This window comes from Pecten maximus, chromosome 5 (genome assembly GCF_902652985.1).
Source record: "Pecten maximus chromosome 5, xPecMax1.1, whole genome shotgun sequence".
NCBI classification, from domain to species: domain Eukaryota; kingdom Metazoa; phylum Mollusca; class Bivalvia; order Pectinida; family Pectinidae; genus Pecten; species Pecten maximus.
The window spans coordinates 24913963-24936914 of NC_047019.1; the positions used below are offsets into that span (position 1 = coordinate 24913963).

General features: G+C 38.6%; 2 protein-coding genes across 2 annotated transcripts in view; one reads left to right on the forward strand and one right to left on the reverse strand.

Annotated features, from left to right (window-relative positions):
• Positions 1–207: 207 nt before the first annotated feature.
• LOC117327628 (complement C1q-like protein 4) lies at positions 208–3212 on the forward strand. Its single transcript, XM_033884688.1, has 3 exons — positions 208–971; positions 1660–1858; positions 2590–3212. Exons 2-3 carry the CDS (start codon positions 1666–1668, stop codon positions 3018–3020), a joined length of 624 nt encoding a protein of 207 aa, XP_033740579.1. The 5' UTR covers positions 208–971; positions 1660–1665; the 3' UTR covers positions 3021–3212.
• Positions 3213–10689: 7477 nt separating this feature from the next.
• LOC117327627 (putative glutamate synthase [NADPH]) overlaps positions 10690–22952 on the reverse strand; it is a 75333-nt gene continuing 63070 nt past the window's right edge. Inside the window, exons 34-45 of the mRNA XM_033884687.1 lie at positions 22650–22793; positions 21899–21993; positions 21548–21761; positions 21108–21194; positions 20084–20269; positions 19568–19657; positions 19051–19210; positions 17967–18136; positions 14384–14551; positions 14147–14249; positions 13673–13840; positions 10690–12388 (exon numbers count right to left, since the gene is read on the reverse strand). Of these exons, the coding sequence (XP_033740578.1) occupies positions 12252–12388; positions 13673–13840; positions 14147–14249; positions 14384–14551; positions 17967–18136; positions 19051–19210; positions 19568–19657; positions 20084–20269; positions 21108–21194; positions 21548–21761; positions 21899–21993; positions 22650–22793 (1722 nt within the window). The 3' untranslated portion in view covers positions 10690–12251. The remainder of the gene's footprint in view (positions 12389–13672; positions 13841–14146; positions 14250–14383; positions 14552–17966; positions 18137–19050; positions 19211–19567; positions 19658–20083; positions 20270–21107; positions 21195–21547; positions 21762–21898; positions 21994–22649; positions 22794–22952) is intronic.

The window sequence follows — 22952 nt, forward strand, 5'->3', positions numbered from 1 at the left end:
TTAAACTTCTTCTCTTGTTCAATTGGTGCCATTGAGCTGGAAATTGTTGAGGATATTAAGGAAGGAGAGCCAACAAAGTGTTGTTATTTTTCAGCCTCGTAAAAACTTTGACATGGCGGCCATTTTGTAACATGATTGCGCAATCGTGGTTTTCCTGAATAACACCTATTTCAAATTTCTTCTCAAGTTCCACCGATGGGATTCAACTCAAACTTACCAGAAATGATCCTGAAATGGTTCTAATCATCGTTATTATTTGGGTGGATCCAAAATCCAAGATGGCCGCCATGGCCAGCAGTGCCACTATACTCCTGCAGAGAATGTATACTACAATAGTATAAGGGTCTTTAGTCAGATGACCGTTAAGGCCCATGGGCCTCTTGTTCTCATGAAGGAGGCCCAAGCTACATGTAGGTCATGATATTTAGCCAACAGCCTGCTTGGATGAAGTGCTGTCAAGTTGATCAAAGGTCACAGTAGACAAATGTTTCAAACTCTTAAAACAATTTCTTTTTAATAACCTTGCAAGAAGCCTAGGGTCATGATACACAAGTTAGTGTAATAGCATGCTGGGATGAATGACTGAAAAGATGACCATGAAGTACATTTTGGGTAACAAGTGAAGGCCAAAAAAATCAACCTACTACCATGAGGCCTGAGTTCATGATATTGGACTACTATCATACAGTGGCAGAGACCTATAGTATATAGGTCTCTGACAGTGGTAAATTAAAGGCTTAATCAAATGAATTACGTTGACCTGCTTGCGAAATCACAGGTGTCAAATTTGTTAAAAATCGTCGACTCGTTTGACCACACATAGTACGACTGTACAACAGAATTGGTGATAAAAGTCTTGTGACATTTTCCAGTACAGTCTTATACAACTACATTATCACAAACACGATAAGGAGCGCCCTGTGTATTGCCATTCCAACCCGAGTTCTGCTTTGAGGACACCGGGGAAATAGGTATGTATCGCGACATTTGTACTGTTTCCCGGTCCATGAACCCTGTCCGGGACATCTTTAGAGCAATGTTAGAGAACCACTGGCTAACGCTCGTTATTCAATTGTTATTCAATTTGTCTGCGATCTTAAGAGAATAATAGGAGAGTAATTTCCAAAGAAGGTACTTTAATGTTTAAGTAACCAGTCCTAACAAGTTTGATGGATTAATGGGTCCTAACATGCGTGTTCCTGTTATAACCGAGTCTAGGACATATCCTAACAAGTTTTATAGATATCGCCTTTTATATCCCTTCTGGTCATGGAATGCAGCATTTCCTGGGAAATAGTAATGAATTACTTAGACCAATTAGAGAGCCGTATGTCGGACAATTGAGCAGTAACAACTATGACGAAGGCAAACTGCACTGCAGTATGAGCATAATGTCCCATCTCCGTGCATCTGTACTTCTCAAGAAATAGCATTACAAACTTATGGAAGGGTTGTTTACGGACGGCTGGGCAATGGTCAAAGGACAATTTGAACAGCCCACCATTTCAAAATGGTGGGCTAAGAATTGGTTATAATTCAAAATAAAAAAAACTAGAAACCAAAACAAAAAAGTCCATTTAGTTCATGTGTTTTACATATATACAAATGTATTAACGCTTCGCAGTACTGTGAAAATATAATGTTGCATGCTTTCAACAGGTGGAAATGACACGAATCATATTGTTGTTTTGGAATGTAGTGGCGATCCTCGCCTTGGCGCCATCCGAAGAACACTTCGAAAATCGCATGAAAGAAATGGAACAGAAATTTGCATCTGAGCTACAAGCGATTCGTGAAGAGTTTGAATTAAAATTAAATGCATGTGTCAATAGTAAAAGTCTATCGGATAACACCAGAGGTAGGTGGACATTTCAAAATACAAGACTGATACAAACTATAATGGATACAATTACATATGTACGTCCATATATTAAGGCGGCTGGGTGTTGTATTGCTTTAAAATGTCCCAGCTACAATGCAGTAACATAATGAGATCATACATGTATAAGGGCGGTGTAGACGATTGATATGTCCGGAGATTATGTCTTCATAGTGTTGTCGCACTGAAATGCTACACTTGGACACAGGGGCGCGAAACTTCTCCAGGTCACATTTCACCGACACTGACGAACCGGTCCTGTCGGGATATCTTGCCTTATAATCACATGTTGCAATTGTCTCCTCTAAACCTGAATACTTCTCAATTGTGGGAATCGTCCCGGTAAATACACCCATGCAGATCGATGCCCTCATGTCAATTCTTCAATGTCTGATTTGGTCATCAGGCCTTCCTCTCTAGCACGAAAACAATTGTTCAATTAAAGAGCACTTTATAGCATTCTAGAACATCAAACTGAACACACTTAAAATCTTTTGATAAGGTCAATAAATGGTTTTATAAACTGAAAATAACTTTTCATCGGGAATCACGTGACACTATTTTAGCCAATCAGAAAGTATGAATGATATGATTTTATGATAATATATAATGTACATTGAAGTACAAATGTAGTGTTAGTTCAACTATACCGATACTGTTGATGAAGGGGAGACCTTTAACAATGCTATCTCCATTTTTATTTTCTTCAGTTCGACGGGTGGTAAATGATGTAGAACCGGTTATAGCGTTCTCCTCAAAACTCGGCACGGGGAAGGATCATCTTGGTATACATCAGACACTGATTTTCGAAGGAAATATCATGAACGAAGGCGCGGCGTACAGCAACACAACTGGCGTGTTCACCTGCCCGAAAGCTGGGATGTACTACTTCTCTGTTACCGTAATGGTTTGGCCACATGACCAATTCGAAACGGAGTTGGTCCACAATGGCAATAACATAATGGTAAACTATGCCGCGGGGGAAACGTTTCATAATCAGGCTACTAATTCTGTAGTGATTCGTCTGGACGTTGGTGATCAGGTTTGGGTTCGGATACTGAAAAACTCAGGCGTCAACACCGGGAACATACGTATTCATGGAGGGGGCTGGACCACATTTACAGGATTCCGAATCCAGTGAAGACTGTAACATGCGAAATAAACATTGACTCATGTTTTCAGTTACTTGATATGTGCATAGGAAAAGAAATAAGACCCCCATTTCATCAATTACAAATACAAATATAATGTACACATAATGTAAGGAAAATTCCTAGCCAAGGTTACACCTTTAATACATGTACTTTCTTGTGGAATAAAATATGTTAAGGAATTCCCTGAAGGTAAGGGATGTTGATAAAATCAGGGGCAAGAATGCTTAAACACACAATGACCTTCTGTTGGCCGGTAGCGTGACGTACCTTGTGTTGACCGGTAGCGTGACGTACCTTGTGTTGACCGGTAGCGTGACGTACCTTGTGTTGACCGGTAGCGTGACGTACCTTGTGTTGACCGGTAGCGTGACGTATCTTGTGTTGACCGGTAGCGTGACGTACCTTGTGTTGACCGGTAGCGTGACGTACATGTACCTTGTGTTGACCGGTAGCGTGACGTACATGTACCTTGTGTGGACCGGTAGCGTGACGTATCTTGTGTTGACCGGTAGCGTGACGTATCTTGTGTTGACCGGCAGCGTGACGTACCTTGTGTGGACCGGTAGCGTGACGTATCTTGTGTTGACCGGTAGCGTGACGTACCTTGTGTTGACCGGTAGCGTGACATACAGTGTGTTGACCGGTAGTTTGACGTACCTTGTGTTGACCGGTAGCGTGACGTACCTTGTGTTGACCGGTAGCGTGACGTACCTTGTGTTGACCGGTAGCGTGACGTATCTTGTGTTGACCGGTAGCGTGACGTACATTGTGTTGACCGCTAGTGTGACGTACCTTGTGTTGACCGGTAGCGTGACACCAAATGCAACATGTGGTAACATTATACATTGTACTGACGTCGTGCGAACCTCACCGCCAACTTAAAGCTGAACGTCAAGTGGAGGACAGCAAAGACTGATGTTTGTCTTTGACATGATGGGACTAGGGGACATATTCCAGGTCCATACGGATACTACAGTAGAACATAAGTGTTAAAGCCTTTATTGATATCTATTTTATCCCTTATACTAAAGACATGTCCGGCAGATAAGGCTAGGAATTGTAAGAGTCGATTATATTGGGAATGTTATCAACTTGTTCTTCCTAAAAACCCAATTGGGTCCTAAGCATCCGTTAGTACCAACTGATAAAGAATGTCTCAGTCAGAGGACAGCACCCACAGCCACCTCGCTTGGGCGTGTGTTTACGCTTAGGCGAAATTGATGGTTTTGTCAAGCGAGTCTATAGGAAAATTAAAGAAAAAACATTGTAATTGGTGCAGTATACATCTGTTGGTGGAGTCTGTTGTGGCCTTGATTTCAGGTTCTTCGGGTTAACACCATTGACACCGGCTCTTAATCTCTTGATCTGGCTGCACCCATGAAGGAGCGGACAAAGATTAAGCCTTCTCTATCAAATTGTGGGACCCCCTGCAGGGTCGGGTGGCCTCTCTGATGTCTAGTAAGAACCCGATAAAGCCTGCTGTTTCCCTCTGCACGTGGATTGTAGGAGGCGACTAAAAGTGATCACCCCTGCGAAATTGAAGCTTCTTCTGCTTAGGAGGTAATGAAGACACAAACATGACCCGCTGTTCCAATTATAACTCTCCGATTCCTACTCCTTCCATGTCTGCTATATACATCTTTTTCAGTTTACCTTCAAGCCCAAACCACACTCAGACTGCGCCCTGAAATTTCAAGAAATTCAACGGAGATGTGGTCGTCACTGAATTTCCACACGCATGGCACTTGTTACTTGTCATCAAGCTCTACTGTTAGGCCACAGGCGTCTGAAGTTCTGACAGTAAACTGAGATATAATACCATAGAAAAAACAAGAGGCCAAGGGCCTCGTAGCTCTCTGGACGTTGATTTGAAATCCAGCTTGTTTGTATATACAGTTACGTGCCAATTTTAGTCTTTCAATTTTTTTTAAATTTTGCTATATATTCTTGGTATTTTCAACTTTTTCAATGAATTTTCCTGACTTTGAGTATTGATCGTTTTCAATGAAATTTTGTACTCTTATAGAGAATTATTTCCTGTTTCATCTCATAATATTTTCACCGTTTTCCGATGTTTATGACTAGAGAAATCATATACATTTATAAGTCACCAAAGGTCACAGGTCAAATTGGTCATCGATATAGTATCAATGCGACATGCTTTCAGCTTGCACATTATCACTTCATAATACAAATCATCAATATATATGCATATGACTATAATCAATTAGAAACCTATACTCTCTCCAAATTTGATTTAAATTATCTGATATTTACCATATTTACACAAGGTACACTTTATACCCAAAACACATTTGTCAACAGTTATTAGTGATTTAAAGCTATTCACTGGGTAACAGGACATATTTCATTACTAAGTAATAGCTCTGGAGATAGGGCTCCATTCCCATGCCTTCAAGAAATTAAGTTAATATTATGAGAGAAGATAAACGTAATGTTTCATATTGATCAGTGTTTGCCAGGGACGTATACGTATACCTCGCCAGACACTCTGTACACTATAGCAGACGACATAATGTGTATAAAGTAACACGCATAGCAGCAATTTTTTGCAGCGGCACATGGATACGTGTGTTGCAGCACATTACTATATACACATTACAGTGGGTTGATATAGGAACTGTGCCCCATAACTCCTCAGAATAACGTTCGGCATGTCCCTGTGACACCGAGTATGTCCAAAATGACACCGTAAATTGACGATTACTCGAAAATGAAAACATTTAACAACTCAAATTTCTTGTCAAATCTAGTTCGTGTCGACCCCAATCATGTGTCTTGAAATCCATTCCGACAGTCCCACTGTTTCTGATATCCTCTGTCCACAAAATTTTAATAATTCTACTTCCGGCAAAAACATGAGAATGACTGCGTAAGCTCTCCTGGACTCCGTCCAGAGAGCTAATAAGAGTATCTACTATAAAAAAAGAACAGGTATGCAACACTCCGATGTCAACAATCACTTAAATCTCTGCAAACGGGAAAAATATACGATTTACAATATAATTACTGGTATACACAGATGCCGCTAACATTATTTAACACTCGACAAGCATAAACCATTACTCACTGCGTTTAATAAGTTCTATTTCAGCTAAAAACTTTCTGAGATGGTCTGTCATGTCAACCATGTCGTGAAAATGGCGGACATTGTTATGCAGGTCCACAGTGAATATCGAGGTAATACTTTTTAATTCATGAAAAAATAAGAGTTACCTGCCCTTTATTTTCAAACGTTTTAAAAACTGAGAAACATGTTACACCAGAAGTATTAAAAATGTTTCAACGACACAGAATATAAATATAAATTGAAAGAATCCATGTGCTTCTAGAGTTCTTTTTTTATTGTCAATATCATGAATTAAATAGTATTACCTCGATATTCACTGCGTACCTGCATAACAATGTCCGCCATTTTCACGACATGGTTGACGTGACAGACCATCTCAGAAAGTTTTTAGCTGAAATAGAACTTATTAAACGCAGTGAGTAATGATTTATGCTTGTCGAGTGTTAAATAATGTTAGCGGCATCTGTGTATACCAATAATTATATTGTAAATCGTATATTTTTCCCGTTTGCAGAGATTTAAGTGATTGTTGGCATCGGAGGCGTTGCATACCTGTTCTTTTTTTATAGTAGATACAGTACTCTTATTTTTTCTATGATATTATATCTCAGTTTACTGTCAGAACTTCAGACGCCTGTGGTTAGGCTTGGGAGCCTCTCTGAGCCATTTGGTTGTCAATTCAGCAGAGAAGCAGTTGGGTAGGAATTTGATGGTTAGTCCTTTCCAGTGATCGTTAATTTTTGGCACACATCACTTCATTTGGTAGGCATTTCAGTTATTGACAATTGCAACTCCTTGTGAGAAACTATATTTCCTTCTAAACGTTCTACAATGTTTCTTCTGAATCTGTTTACCGTTTCCTCTGGTATAGTTATTTGGCGGAAATAGCTGTTCATGATTCGGTAGACTTCCACCATGTCAGCCCGCAAGCGTCGGTATTCTAATGATGGGGTCCCCAGCTCTTTTAATCGTTATTGATAGGGTTTGTCCTTTTTTTTTTTTTTTTAACTAGCTCTCCTTTGAACTTTTTCGAGAGTAGCACTGCCCTTTTGTTGTTATTATTAATGCGGGTGTTGTGTATTCCAAATGGGGCCGAACCAGAGATTTGTATAGATTTATAAACATAGTTTTGTCCATGAATTTAAAGTTCTCCTTATTACTCCTAATACACGGTTTGCCTTTTTAGCAGAGTTCTTTACATGTTTACGAAATTTTAGTTCATTATCAACAGTTATAACTCCCAAATCCTTTTCATCCTCAACCTGTTATATTTTCACCATTGATAGTGTAGGTGCCTGGGTCAGGTGTTTACATTTGGTAGAGTTGAATTGGAGTTGCCAGTCATTTGACCATTTATATAGTCTATTGATATCTTGCTGGAAAGCGTTTTGGTCACCGAGGGAGTCGATTTCCGAGGAGCTTTTAGTGTCGTCGGCAAACACTTATACTGTATTTCGGACGATATCGGGTAATGATCACGCGTGTACCACGCCCAATGCGTTCTTACTACAACCAAACCGATATTTCTCCGTGTGCATCACGTTTTCGTCACACACTTACCACGTTCTAACTGTGTTCGTCCACTTCCAAATAAGTACTGCTTGATGTGGTGTTTTTTTGTTGTCATTAGTCGATCAATGTGTATTTGGTCTACTCTTACATTTTCATACGCTTTTTGGGTCCACATTAAAATTCAGTAAGTTGTCAAGCTACCGTGTCTAGGTGTAGTATTTCAGAGTGACACCACTATAAAAGTGCCTGTCAGGTGCCACATCATCAAGTGACACCATCATTGTATGTTAGCAAACCTCCAACAGAACAAACGTACTTGCGACTACAAGATATGTAAATATACATTTATCTAAACGTTTTAAAGCAAAGGGCTATACATTTACTAACTCCCTAACATTATTGGACATAATTTCAAAATGAAACAGACGTATTGATATAATCTGTCAGATTTAATTCCTTACTGTAGTAAGAAGAAGTAATTTCATGATTTAAGCATATTTGAACCCTGCGACAATGAAAGAAAATTCATTATTTTGATAGTCCTTCACCCCAAAATGTAATTAGAATAAGTCACTTGAGACTTCAACTTAGGTGACCTAAAAATATCTTTCAAATAATAATCAAGAAATATTGACACCAATCTACACATGTAAATATCCAATTTGGTTGCTTATCAGCCATTTTGTTTTCCCTGTCAGTCTTAAAATTTAACAACACATGACTTGGGACTGTGGAAAACCTACATTTAAAAATAACAAGGTTTTTTTACAGATGGAGGGGGCCCGTAGACAAAGGTCAATTTGAAAAGGCTAACATCTTGCACACATACAAACATGTAGGGGCTGATCCCTCACCACCCATCATAAAGGGATAAGCAACTTCTTAAATAAAAGAAACCAGAACAAGACATTTCTTTTAGAATTTATTCAACAGAAAGTAATGTTTCCTGTTATCAGAATTCGGGAAAGCTGAGAAGAAATCAAACCTGGTAACCAGAGCAATTAAATTTTAGACAATATGTATTTATGTATATAAAGCAGGTTTGCATATATGATTTTTCAATCCACTGGTCTAAGACCTTTTTTCCCATTCATGTCCCTGAAAAAGACGCTGGACAATTTCTGAATAAAGCCATGTTCAGTGGATTAATGACGGTTGACTCTGGTCAGTTTGCTGAGGAAACAGTCTTTAAACAACAAAAGAAATAAAATAAAAAACAAACTTTCTTTTGTAAACAGAATATGTAAAGCTCAAAACAATGTATGATAGAACAATTGATGCAAAAATAAAATAAAAATGAAAAAAAAAAATGGATCATGCCCTCTGAAAATTTAGAACACACATGGAATAAATTCTTCATAAGAAATTACTCTTTAATTGCTTTAAATTTATTTCCTGAATCAACTGTAAAATCAAAACAACTTGAAAGATTAATACACAAAAATTATGCATGGCATGAGGAATTTTGAACACAAGTCTTTTCAACTTTCATGACAAGAAAAAGATACAGACTGTAACCACATGTCATGACTGTTTAGAACAATCACCTACAAACAACAAGAGATCCCAGAGGGATCTTGGCGCCCACCATTGAATGATCTTCATAGGTTCCATGTCAGATTGATCTTTTCTCTACTTTTCCCTTCATTTTACTAATCTGTGCAAATTGAGACATCCCTCCAGTACTTTTCAAACAAGGGAATCCTAGCTATATAAGAAATTTGAGATTTAACGATAATGGCTGTTTGTTTGCCAGGTTGTTTTCAGGACAGACTGGTCCAAAAATGCAATACAAGGGACCAAGGGGAACCTACTTATGAAATTTGAGAAAGATCCATTCAGTACTTTGAGAAATAGAGATAACAAACTTCAATTGTCAAAATCCAAGATGGCGGTCTGTCGGCCATATTGTTTTCCAATTGATCTCAAAATGCAATAAGCATAACGAGGCACCAAGGGGAACCTCCATATGAAATTTGAGAAAGATCCCTTCAGTACTTTCTCAGAAATAGCGATAACAAACTTCAATTGTCAAAATTCAAGATGGCTGCCTGTCGGCCATGTTGTTATCCGATTGGTCTCAAAACGCAATATGCATAACTAGGCACCAAGGGGAACCTTCATATGAAATTTGAGAAAGATCCCTTCAGCACTTTCTCAGAAATAGCGATAACAAACTTCAATTGTCAAAATCCAAGATGGCTGCCTGTCGGCCATGTTGTTATCCGATTGGTCTCAAAACGCAATATGCATAACTAGGCACCAAGGGGAGCCTTCATATGAAATTTGAGAAAGATCCCTTCAGGACTTTCTCAGAAATAGCGATAACAAACTTCAATTGTCAAAATCCAAGATGGCTGCCTGTCGGCCATTTTGTTTTCCGATTGGTCTCAAAACGCAATATGCATAACTAGGCACCAAGGGGAACCTACATATGAAATTTGAGAAAGATCCATTCAGTACTTTCTGAGAAATAGCGATAACAAAAATTGTTTACGGACGCAGGGCGATTTGAACAGCCCACCATCTGATGATGGTGGGCTAACAATATATAACGGGGCTTCTCATTACTAAATACAGGAATTAAGATAAAAGAATAAAATAATATACTTCAGGTAATCTTATCAAATAAAACCTAGTATAAATGATAAATACTATCATCACTTTTAGGTAACAGTAACAAGTATGTGGTACACAGAGGCAGCCTGGATATAAGCATGTAGTGTTCCTTTTTATCCATTCGGTACAATGATTTCTTTTAACAAACACTACCAGCTAGGTAGCTTTCTCAAGCCAGATGTATGCAGATCTGGTTATTGTTTCAAGTACTTACTAATAATTATTTGACCAGGAACTTTTCATACAGAATAAACTTTATCTTGCCACTTGTGATGCTTCAAAGTTTTCTTTGCTGGGTATTGGATGAAAGTTCCGTCAAATATTGTATAGAAGTATACTGGTATATCAAACTAGATAAGCTATTACAAATGTAAAAATATATCAACATGGCAACCACAATACGATCAACATTACTGTCTTCCATTTTTGTGGGGTTTTTTTGTTTTTTTTTTCTTTCTCTCTTATGTTTTTGTTTGTTGTTTTTTTCCACAAAGACAAGAATAACATAACATGAAGTAATAGTTATATCAAGCATGCCTTATTTTCCAGAAGTGGATAATGACAAGTGAACAGGAAATTTCTACATATTCACCTCCTACAAGTTACCATGGTAACCACAGAAGCGTAAAATTCTGTTTAATAATATATCTGTATATCTGAAACATTATTATTGTTAAACATACAATAATTGTAAACGTGTATTCTAAAACAAGGAACCTTATAGATATTTATCATTAGGTACCTAACATATACCCTATAATTAGGTATCTAACATATATTCTATAATTAGGTATCTAATATATATTCTATAAATAGGTACCTAATATATATTCTACACAATATATGTAATTAGGTACCTAATAGTAATTAAAACACAAAGCTTTCTGTTTATCACATACACCATGGTGTTAAATTTTCATCTCTACAGTTTTACCTCTACCGCACTAGAACATAACAACCATATATCTATTATTACTTATCTACAAAATAAACTTTACTTCAAATCTATATAACAGCAGTTCTAAGTGGTTTAATCACAGAACAGTCTACATGACAACTCCTGCATGTATGATAAAGTGGATACATTTTGAATATGGTAACAAACTTGTACATTGCCTTGCCTTAATACGGTAAATTATAGCACTACAAATATTACTATACATATATACACTGATACAGTTTGACAAACTTAGAAAATATCTATAGAACAGATTTTATTGTTTTCCTTTTAACATTCGAACCCATGACCTATCAAACGAAACAATTATATGAGTATTTTCTCTCCTAGAAATAATTGCGTATAACAATATGTGTATCATATAATGAGTTTTAACAATCTATTGCATTGTCTTTTTAACATACAAAAAGTACATTGTTTCTGCATAGTATGTGCATCACAACTGTAGAAAAAAAATCAAAAGCTGATATAAATAATTTCCTCTTTGCTGCATGTAATATAATTGTTGAGATTTAATTTAAAGTATTTGTAAATTAATAACACTTTTCAACAGCCAGTTGCAAACACTGTCAAATTTCCTAATCAACAGTGTTATCTGGTCCAAACAGTCATGAACAAAACAAAATTTTGGCATGAACTTAAGCTAGCTAGCCAATTCAACACATGTACCGTTATCAGATTCAAGACATTTTCAAAGAAGCACTATCAGCGATGACATCTGGGAACATTAAGCTTGTCTTTAAAACATTGCTACCTTTATAACAGTACAAACACTTATGTTAGAGAAACGCTCTGAAGGTGGAAAACAAGTTCAAAATGCCAAGACACAAATCACGAACTTAAAACTACATCAATTGTCTTGTCCATAGTCCTAGTACTTACCTTATCTGTCATTATTTTACACTAGCTGGCTTTTACAACCATTTCATAAGCATATAATTATAAGGAACGTAAAACACTGTTTAAGATTGTGAGATATGTTCATATATGATTTGATGACTGTTGGTATAATGTGGTTTAGCTACAGACAATCTCTGGTCAGTTTTCTGGCTGGAACACGATGCCACCTGGCCCTGCTAGAGAGGTCTTGCCCATGAGGTCAAGGTCGACCTGGCGTGCAGCCTGCCTGCCCTCCGATATGGCCCATACCACAAGAGACTGGCCTCGTCGACAGTCTGTCAAGAACAAATCACCCAAGATTAAATCATACTGCTATCTATTCTTAACGTGAAATTATTTCACAAATTCCAGCAATATAAAGAATTTTTCTAAATTTTTAAAAGAAAAATATTTTTACACAAAATCATGTATATCAGATTTTTAAAAAGTATGCAACTGTTACTGTTAAAAGCCTAATTAAGACTATATTTAGATATGCTTTTTAGCAACATCTTTCGATGAGAAAATAACAAGGCAATGTTTGTTAGATATGGATCCCTGCCCCCAATCTGACAGAAATTCACAGAGCTCAATGCAGAACTTAACAGTTACTGATTATTATGAAGTTGTCAAATATTTGAAAAAAAAATCTGTTTTCCAATTCAACTAAACAGCAATTGAGACATAACATAAATGCAAAATTTCATCAAACTCTCACTACCATAGAGAGAATAACTAACAAATGAACAATAAGATAAGCCACAACCACTTTGTGGCGGGGCGTACAGATACCCACTTTGTGGCTGAGCGTACAGATACCCACTTTGTGGCGGGGCGTACAGATACCCACTTTGTGGCGTGCGTACAGATACCCACTTTGTGGCTGAGGGTACAGATACCCACTTTGTGGCTGAGCGTACAGATACCCACTTTGTGGCGGGGCGTACAGATACCCACTTTGTGGCTGAGCGTACAGATACCCACTTTGTGGCTGAGCGTACAGATACCCACTTTGTGGCGGGGCGTACAGATACCCACTTTGTGGCTGAGCGTACAGATACCCACTTTGTGGCTGAGGGTACAGATACCCACTTTGTGGCTGAGCGTACAGATACCCACTTTGTGGCTGAGCGTACAGATACCCACTTTGTGGCTGAGCGTACAGATACCCACTTTGTGGCTGAGGGTACAGATACCCACTTTGTGGCTGAGGGTACAGATACCCACTTTGTGGCTGAGCGTACAGATACCCACTTTGTGGCGGGCGTACAGATACCCACTTTGTGGCTGAGCGTACAGATACACACTTTGTGGCGTGTGTACAGATATCCACTTTGTGGCTGAGCGTACAGATACCCACTTTGTGGCTGAGCGTACAGATACCCACTTTGTGGCTGAGGGTACAGATACCCACTTTGTGGCGGGCACACAGATACCCACTTTGTGGCGGGGCGTACAGATACCCTCTTTGTGGCGGGCGTACAGATACTCACTTTGTGGCGAGCATACAGATACCCACTTTGTGGCCGGGCGTACAGATACCCACTTTATGGCGGGGCATACAGATACCGGGTACTCACCTCCTGCAGCATAGACCTTGGGAGCACTGGTGCTGTATTTATTTTTTGGTGTCTGGAAGTTCCCTCGAGGGTCAAGTTTGGTTGAGATTTCCTCCACAATTTTTTTTTCTGGTCCCAGAAATCCCATAGCCAGCATAACAATGTCACACTTTATAAGTTCTTCAGATCCTAGAAAAAAAAAATCAAAAGAAGTATAACAAGGAAACACGTGACCATGCATGCTATTGTTTTCTTAATCTTCTATCCATATCTACCTTTACAGTAGATGTATAGAGTGCTTGCAATTTGAAAAGAACATGCCTGGGCTGTTAATTGAACTGTCAACTGACTTAATTGTGTGCTCAATTTTGTTAAAGAAGAAAGAAATATTATTCCAATGTGTTTGTAATGACTTTGACTATGGGATTAATTAGCATTAAACAGTTAAAACTTACATAGTCATATCAATATATAACAGAAATAAAGTTATCATACCTGGTACATCGGTCATGGTCCAGCGGCCAGAGTCGTCCTTCGTCCACTCCACCTTCATGGTGTTGATACCACACACATTACCGTTCCCATCATCCACAAAGTTCTGTAAAACAAAAGATTTGCTGTCACTACCACCATCAAGAGATGTTATTTTCATTCAAAACTTTAGAAAACATATCAATCTTAAGGCTCAAAGAAACATTCTGTACATTCCACAGAGTTCATTATAATACTTACTGTGCTTTTGATATTAAATATCCTTGGGTCACGCCCAAACTTCAGTTCTACTTCCTCATGGCCATAGTCCATTTTGAAAACACGCGGCCAGGTGGGCCAGGGGTTGTCATTTGCCCGAGATGGTGGAGGAGGTGGCAGTATCTCAAAAGATGTGATGCTCTTGGCTCCCTGTCACAAAGAAAACAATAGTGTTGGTTATTTATTAAATCTTCATTCGATGATAAAAACAATATATTAATCCATAGTATGTACACCATATTTACATCTTGCGACTTCTTGTCCCTTCCCTGATGAGTTTTCACCAATGTAATCAGGTGGAATAAGACCTCATATACGTATAGGAATACCTTTGTCCCTGCCCCTTCTATTCCCCACGTGTTCACACCCTGTGTTTGTATCCCTTCTATTCCCCACGTGTTCACACCCTATATCTGTACCCCTTCTATTCCACACTCTATGTTACCCCGACTTACCTGTCGTAGAGAGGTAGCTATATACAATCACACTCTATGTTACCTCGACTTACCTGTCGTAGAGAGGTAGTTATACAATCACACTCTATGTTTCCCTGACTTACCTGTCGTAGAGAGGTAGCTATACAATCACATTATATGTTGCCTCGACTTACCTGTCGTAGAGAGGTAGCTATACAATCACACTATATGTTTCCCTAACTTACCTGTCGTAGAGAGGTAGCTATACAATCACACTCTATGTTACCTCGACTTACCTGTCGTAGAGAGGTAGTTATACAATCACACTCTAAGTTTCCCTGACTTACCTGTCGTAGAGAGGTAGCTATACAATCACATTATATGTTGCCTCGACTTACCTGTCGTAGAGAGGTAGCTATACAATCACACTATATGTTTCCCTAACTTACCTGTCGTAGAGACGACTTACCTGTCACAGAGAGGTAGGTATACAATCACAGCTCTATGTTACCTCGACTTACCTGTCGTAGAGAGGTAGCTATACAATCACAGCTCTATGTTACCTCGACTTACCTGTCGTAGAGAGGTAGCTATACAATCACACTCTATGTTACCTCGACTTACCTGTCGTAGAGAGGTAGCTATACAATCACACTCTATGTTACCTCGACTTACCTGTCGTAGAGAGGTAGTTATACAATCACACTCTATGTTTCCCTGACTTACCTGTCGTAGAGAGGTAGTTATACAATCACACTCTATGTTACCCCGACTTACCTGTCGTAGAGAGGTAGCTATACAATCACATCCTGTGTCTCCGCCTCCTATGATGACTACATCTTTGTCCTTAGCATGGACCTTCAGAAAGTCAAGGTCATTTCCTTCCTGCTTCTTCTGCCATGTTTCCAAGAAGCTCATTGCAAAGTGAATGCCATTCAATTGACGACCTACAAACAGTTCCAATTCATTATAATATATAATAAGTTCACAAAATTTCTCAATTCTGGTCAATCTGACAGTCATCCCCATGATGGTGTGTGTATGGGCAGGGTTTGTTGGTATATGATCCCCAGTAATATCACAAAAAAGGTTAGGTTAGTTATACATGTACCTTTTTTTATTTCATTTTTACCAGTGAAAATCAACAAGAGGCCCATGGGCCTTAACGGTCACCTGAGATTTGAATATTTCAGTTAATTTAATTGACCCTTTTTGAACCCACCCATCAGCCCCTAGTGGTCAGTCAGGGCCAACAGGTGTATACTATTAAGCTGTCATCCAATGCTGATAATGTTAACAAAGTTAGAATGAATTCCGATAGAAATCACACAAATAATGGTCAAAAATGTGATTTCCTATATAAACTATAGTAAAATCTACCCCCTCCTCAGGGGCAAACTTGTGACCCCAGGGTCATGAAGTTCATTACATTAGTAAAGCACTATTATAAGACCCTTCCACTAATGGAGAGTATTTGATTCTGTCTTAATTGGGTCTTGAGAAGAAGATCTTTGAAATTTCAGTCTATTTGACCCTTTTTAGCCCCGCCCATCAGCCCCTGGAAGTCAGTCAGGGCCAACATGTGCATACCATCACACTGCCATCCAAAGCTGCTAATGATAACCAAATTAGAATGAATTCCAATAGAAATCCAACAAATAATATAGTCAAAAATGTGATTTCCCTATATAAACTATAGTAAAGTTTACCCCCTCCCCAGGGGCAAGCCTGAGACCCCAAGGTCAGGAAATTCACAATTTTGGTAAAGCACATTAAGACCCTTCCATCTATGAAGAGTGTTTGATTCCATCATATCTGAGATTAGAGAAGAAGATTTTTGAAATTTCAGTCAATTTGACCCTTTTTAGCCCCGCCCATCAGCCGCTGGGGGTCAGTCAGGGCCAACATGTGCATACCATCAAACTGCCATCCAAAACTGATAATGTTAACCAAATTAGAATGAATTCCAATAGAAATCCAACAAATAATAGTCAAAAATGTGATTTCCCTATATAAACTATAGTAAAGTTTACCCCCTCCCTAGGGGCAAACCCGAGACCCCTGGGTCATGAAATTCACAATTTTGGTAAAGCACCTTAAGACCCTTCCATCTATGAAGAGTGTTTGATTCCACTATATCTGAGAGTAGAGAAGAAGATTTTTTAAGTTTTAGTCAATTTGACCCTTTTTAGCCCCGCCCCTCAGGCCCCTTGGGGATGGGGAACATATAATTCACACTTTTGGTTGACCTTTAGCCATAGAAGCTTCCTGCCAAATTTCATTGAATTTGGTTTAGGGGTTTTGGAGAAGTCGAAAATGTAAATTGTTTACGGACGCACGACGGACGACGCACGACGACGGACAAAAGGGGATTAGAATAGGTCACTTGAGACTTTGTCTCAGGTGACCTAAAAATTAATCATCCTATAAAAGTGATATGATTTGACCAATAAAAACACTGCTTACAAACGACAATCGGGATAGTTAATAGCTGACCTGGTATAACAGAATATCACAGTATCTTCAGTAATACAATGTTTTTTATTTCATTTGAGTGGCTAATATTTTCACACTCTATGTTACCCCGACTTACCTGTCGTAGAGAGGTAGCTATACAATCACACTCTATGTTACCTCGACTTACCTGTCGTAGAGAGGTAGCTATATACAATCACACTATATGTTTCCCTGACTTACCTGTCGTAGAGACGACTTACCTGTCGTAGAGAGGTAGCTATACAATCACACTCTATGTCCCCCCGCCCCCCCCCCCCCCCCCCCCCGACTTACCTGTCACAGAGAGGTAGGTATACAATCACACTCTATGTTACCTCGACTTACCTGTCGTAGAGAGGTAGCTATATACAATCACACTCTATGTTACCCCGACTTACCTGTCGTAGAGAGGTAGCTATACAATCACACTCTATGTTACCTCGACTTACCTGTCGTAGAGAGGTAGCTATACAATCACACTCTATGTTTCCCTGACTTACCTGTCGTAGAGAGGTAGCTATACAATCACACTCTATGTTACCTCGACTTACCTGTCGTAGAGAGGTAGTTATACAATCACACTCTATGTTTCCCTGACTTACCTGTCGTAGAGAGGTAGTTTTACAATCACACTCTATGTTACCCCGACTTACCTGTCGTAGAGAGGTAGCTATACAATCACATCCTGTGTCTCCGCCTCCTATGATGACTACATCTTTGTCCTTAGCATGGACCTTCAGAAAGTCAAGGTCATTTCCTTCCTGCTTCTTCTGCCATGTTTCCAAGAAGCTCATTGCAAAGTGAATGCCATTCAATTGACGACCTACAAACAGTTCCAATTCATTATAATATATAATAAGTTCACAAAATTTCTCAATTCTGGTCAATCTGACAGTCATCCCCATGATGGTGTGTGTATGGGCAGGGTTTGTTGGTATATGATCCCCAGTAATATCACTAAAAAGGTTAGGTTAGTTATACCTTTTTTTATTACATTTTTACCAGTGAAAATCGAAAATTAATCATCCTATAAAAGTGATATGATTTGACCAATAAAAACACTGCTTACAAACGACAATCGGGATAGTTAATAGCTGACCTGGTATAACAGAATATCACAGTATCTTCAGTAATACAATGTTTTTTTATTTCATTTGAGTGGCTAATATTTTATTACTTTTCACTCATGCTGAGCACTTTTGAAAAATATGGAAATATTAGCCCCACTCGTGAAATATATTTGGTATTACTGAAGATACTGTTAGATATCCTGTACGTATTAAGCATGTACCAGGTTTGGGTAACAGACTTACAAGGTATGGTTAAGTCCCTTGAGAGTGTGGCCCATAACTACAAGATAATAGTATGGGTGGGTCCCTAGAGTTCGTGGCCCATAGCTACAAGACAATAGTATGGGTGGGTCCCTAGAGTGTGTGGCCAATAACTACAAGACAATAGTATGGGTGGGGCCCAAGAGTGTGTGGCCCATAGCTACAAGACAATAGTATGGGTGGGGCCCTAGAGTGTGTGGACCATAGCTACAAGACAATAGTATGGGTGGGTCCCTAGAGTGTGTGGCCCATAGCTACAAGACAATAGTATGGGTGGGGCCCTAGTGTGTGTGGCCAATAACTACAAGATAATAGTATGGGTGGGCCCCTAGAGTTCATGGCCCATAACTACAAGACAATAGTATGGGTGGGGCCCTAGAGTGTGGCCCATAGCTACAAGACTTACCAGGTATCGGTAGGTCCCTAGGGTGAGTAGCCCCCAAAGCTAGAACAACTGCATCATAATCCTGTACAAGCTGTGTAGAAGGAATGTCATTTCCGACCTCCACTCCAGTTTTAAACTCTACTCCTTCATTAGCCATGAGGTCAACACGTCGCTGGACAACCTAAAATGCAATTTCATCCCAAATATATAGATATTACTGTAGGAACATCACTTATCTCCTTACATTCCTAAATAGATACATGATACAATTGTAATTCACCCTGGGTCCAATAATTTAGAAGAATGGATCTTAGTTTCTAAACCTTACAAACTCTTTAGTTTCTAGTTTCAGCCAGGTGGCAATTTTCCACAAATTTTTTTTTTTTTTTTTATTTTCCATTATTTTATGATTGAGATATGTAAACTATACATGTGGGGATAATTTCGCCTTTGATCCACCTTAAATTTCTACAGTATATGTCAGTGGTATACTAATGATACAACAGATCTAGACTAAGGTATGTGTTTGAGTACTTACCTCCTTGCTGAGTTTCATGGTGGGGATGCCATACCTCATCAGTCCCCCGATCCGGTCATTTCTCTCGTACACGGTCACTAAGTGACCAGCCTATGATGGTAATTAACCAACAATCATCACTGGTATGCTGATAAAGTTGTAGCAAATGTTCAAAAGACCATGATTTAAAACTACCTTGTACATGTATAGGAATTACTACCTGCTTACAAGAACCAAAAAATATTACTTATTTAGTCTGCGAAAAAAATTAACTAATGAAGACTTTGAAAAACTGTGCTGATATTATTAAGCAAAGTTGCTAACAAAATTACAGTAATTTTGTTGATCGTTGAGGTGCACTGAATCACTTGGTTTTCATTTTAAGCAACTCTCAACTTTCTAAAGTAGAGAAAAATCTATCCAGACCTGGACAGTAAAATCTGTTACATATAACCATCATTTGGTATTCACTGAATAAACAACCTTAAAGTAAATGATTACATTTTTGTTATATTTCTTTAAATATTTATGTTTCACCTTGTTGAGTTGCGCAGCGGCTGCCATCCCTGCTGGTCCACTGCCAACAATGGCCACCTTCTTCCCTGTTCTATGCAGTGGAGGTTCTGGCTTCATCCAGCCCTGCTCGAAGCCATGGTCAATGATGGTACACTCAATGTTCTTGATGGTCACTGCTGGAGAGTTGATCCCCAACACACATGCACCCTATAGGATGTAATTGGTACATAAACATATGTTAATCATAAAGTGTCCAGGCAGCAAAGGTATACCTGCTACAATTAGCAAATCAAATTAAAGAACAACTGCTTCAATTTCCTGGCCACCTTGTTTTCTGCTTTCATAAGAAGCTGAATTAACATCTTATCAGAACAGGTAAAAGAGACCACATCAAATTCTTCAATTTTCAGTCGTTTATTATTATTCATTACCATTATTATTGATGTGTTATTTTTAAACAATTTTTTTCATCTTATGCCCAGTATAGACAGGTTACAGGAATACATCAAAGAGCGGGACACGTGTGACCAGTGTAGACAGGTGATATATTACTTACCTCACATGGAGTGGGACACGTGTGACCAGTGTAGACAGGTGATATATTACTTACCTCACATGGAGTGGGACACGTGTGACCAGTGTAGATAGGTGATATATTACTTACCTTACATGGAGTGGGACACGTGTGACCAGTGTAGACAGGTGGTATATTACTTACCTTACATGGAGCGGGACTCGTGTGACCAGTACTGTAGACAGGTGATATATTACTTACCTCACATGGAGTGGGACACGTGTGACCAGTGTAGACAGGTGATATATTACTTACCTCACATGGAGTGGGACACGCGTGACCAGTGTAGACAGGTGATATATTACTTACCTCACATGGAGTGGGACACGTGTGACCAGTGTAGACAGGTGATATATTACTTACCTCACATGGAGTGGGACACGTGTGACCAGTGTAGACAGGTGATATATTACTTACCTTACATGGAGTGGGACACGTGTGACCAGTGTAGACAGGTGATATATTACTTACCTCACATGGAGCGGGACACACCCGCCCAGTAAACTCTGGAAAGTTATTTGTCTGCAGTAGCTGATCCAAGGCCTCCTTCCATTGATTCTGTTAACACAATACAGATACATATCAGAGAAACATCACAATAATTACAGTTATCCCTTATAAGTTTTAATGTACAATTCACTGTTACATAGATTATCCTGCTACAATACAAGTCAACACACAGGAACTCCACCAATAAATGAATAATCTAGTTTTCTTAAAATTAAGGGACTGTCTGGTTTGTTAACAAGATCATTCCTCTTTTTAGTTAGATCATCATATCAGGCAACTTATGCTGAATTCAAGTTATATTCCATTTAGTGATAAAAATAGTTTGCTTACTGGCAATAAAGATGAGGTTGTCCTTTAAAATGAACAGTTCAAATTTTAATCAACATGTGATTATAACTGACCTTGAAAACAAGGTCATTCCACTTGGGTATGATATTGCTGAGAGGACAGCCATTGTCAGACTGACAGAACGGCACTCCACAATCCATACATCGAGCTGCCTGCTGTTGTAGTCCGTCCTTCACCACGCTGTGATTGTAGATCTCTTTCCAATCCTTCTGACGTGACTTCACATCCCGATACTGGTAGGTAGCACGGTTATACTTCACAAAACCCCTGGAAGTTAAATGACAATATACAGCTCTGACAGTTACAGAACTCCTAATTATTTTGTTTGAACACATCATTAATTCACTAACTGATGAAGAGATGTCATGAATAACTAACAAGAAAATCTTAACTCTAAAGATTACCTCAGTTTATCAAGCTTTTCAAGGTTTTTCTGGTTACGAACAGCATCTGGTATAGTTTCCTCTATATCTACGACCTTGGAGACCTTGGTCTTCGCCTGAAGGTTACAATATCACACAAAAAATATTAGGGGGATTTCATATTACATATAACAGTCTAGCATGAAACTTGGCATGATTGTAAGTGGTAATACACTGATTAATTTTAAATATAGGGCTAATAAAAAAAATCCATGATGGCCGCCAAATCCAAAATGGCCGTCATTTTTGACAAATCTATCTATAACTATTAAGTCACTACTGTAACTTCCTCACCACATTACTGCTGATAGAGAAACAAATAACTTTTAACTGATACCTTTTGATATAAAGAGATTTTGTAAATCACATATATTCATACATTCACAATATTCTAATCATCAAGGGGGATATAAAATTTCATCATCTAAACTAAGTGTTGTATCAAAAAATAGATATTTATGGGGCCATCATTTACTATTATAAGTGTTAATAATATGTCACTTGATACCTGAGTACCATTCTACTGTAACCCTTCTTATTTTGATACACTTAAATTCTAGTACATTTATTAGCAAATATTAATAGAATAGCACAACAAGGAATTAGCAAACCTAGCATGAAGCTTCCAGCATGAAAAAAGTATTTTTTGCTGAGATATAAATATTATGTTCATGGAGACACATTGCAAAGATAATCCTAAATAGGTCTAAACTGTGAGAGTAGCTTCCCTTACCTTTTCCTCGCCATTCATAATGAGATCCTCATTGCCATTTCCATTCATTCCGTTGACAATACCATTTACACCCAAGTCACTTTGTGCAGCTACCTTCTCCTTCTCCGCCTCCAGCAGGGCACGTTTATACTCGTGGGGAAACACCTGTTAAATTAAAGAGGAAACATCTGTTAAATTATAGAGGAAACACCTGTTAAATTATAGAGGAAACACCTGTTAAATTATAGAGGAAACACCTGTTAAATTATAGAGGAAACACCTGTTAAATTATGGAGGAAATACCTGTTAAATTAATCCAACTGT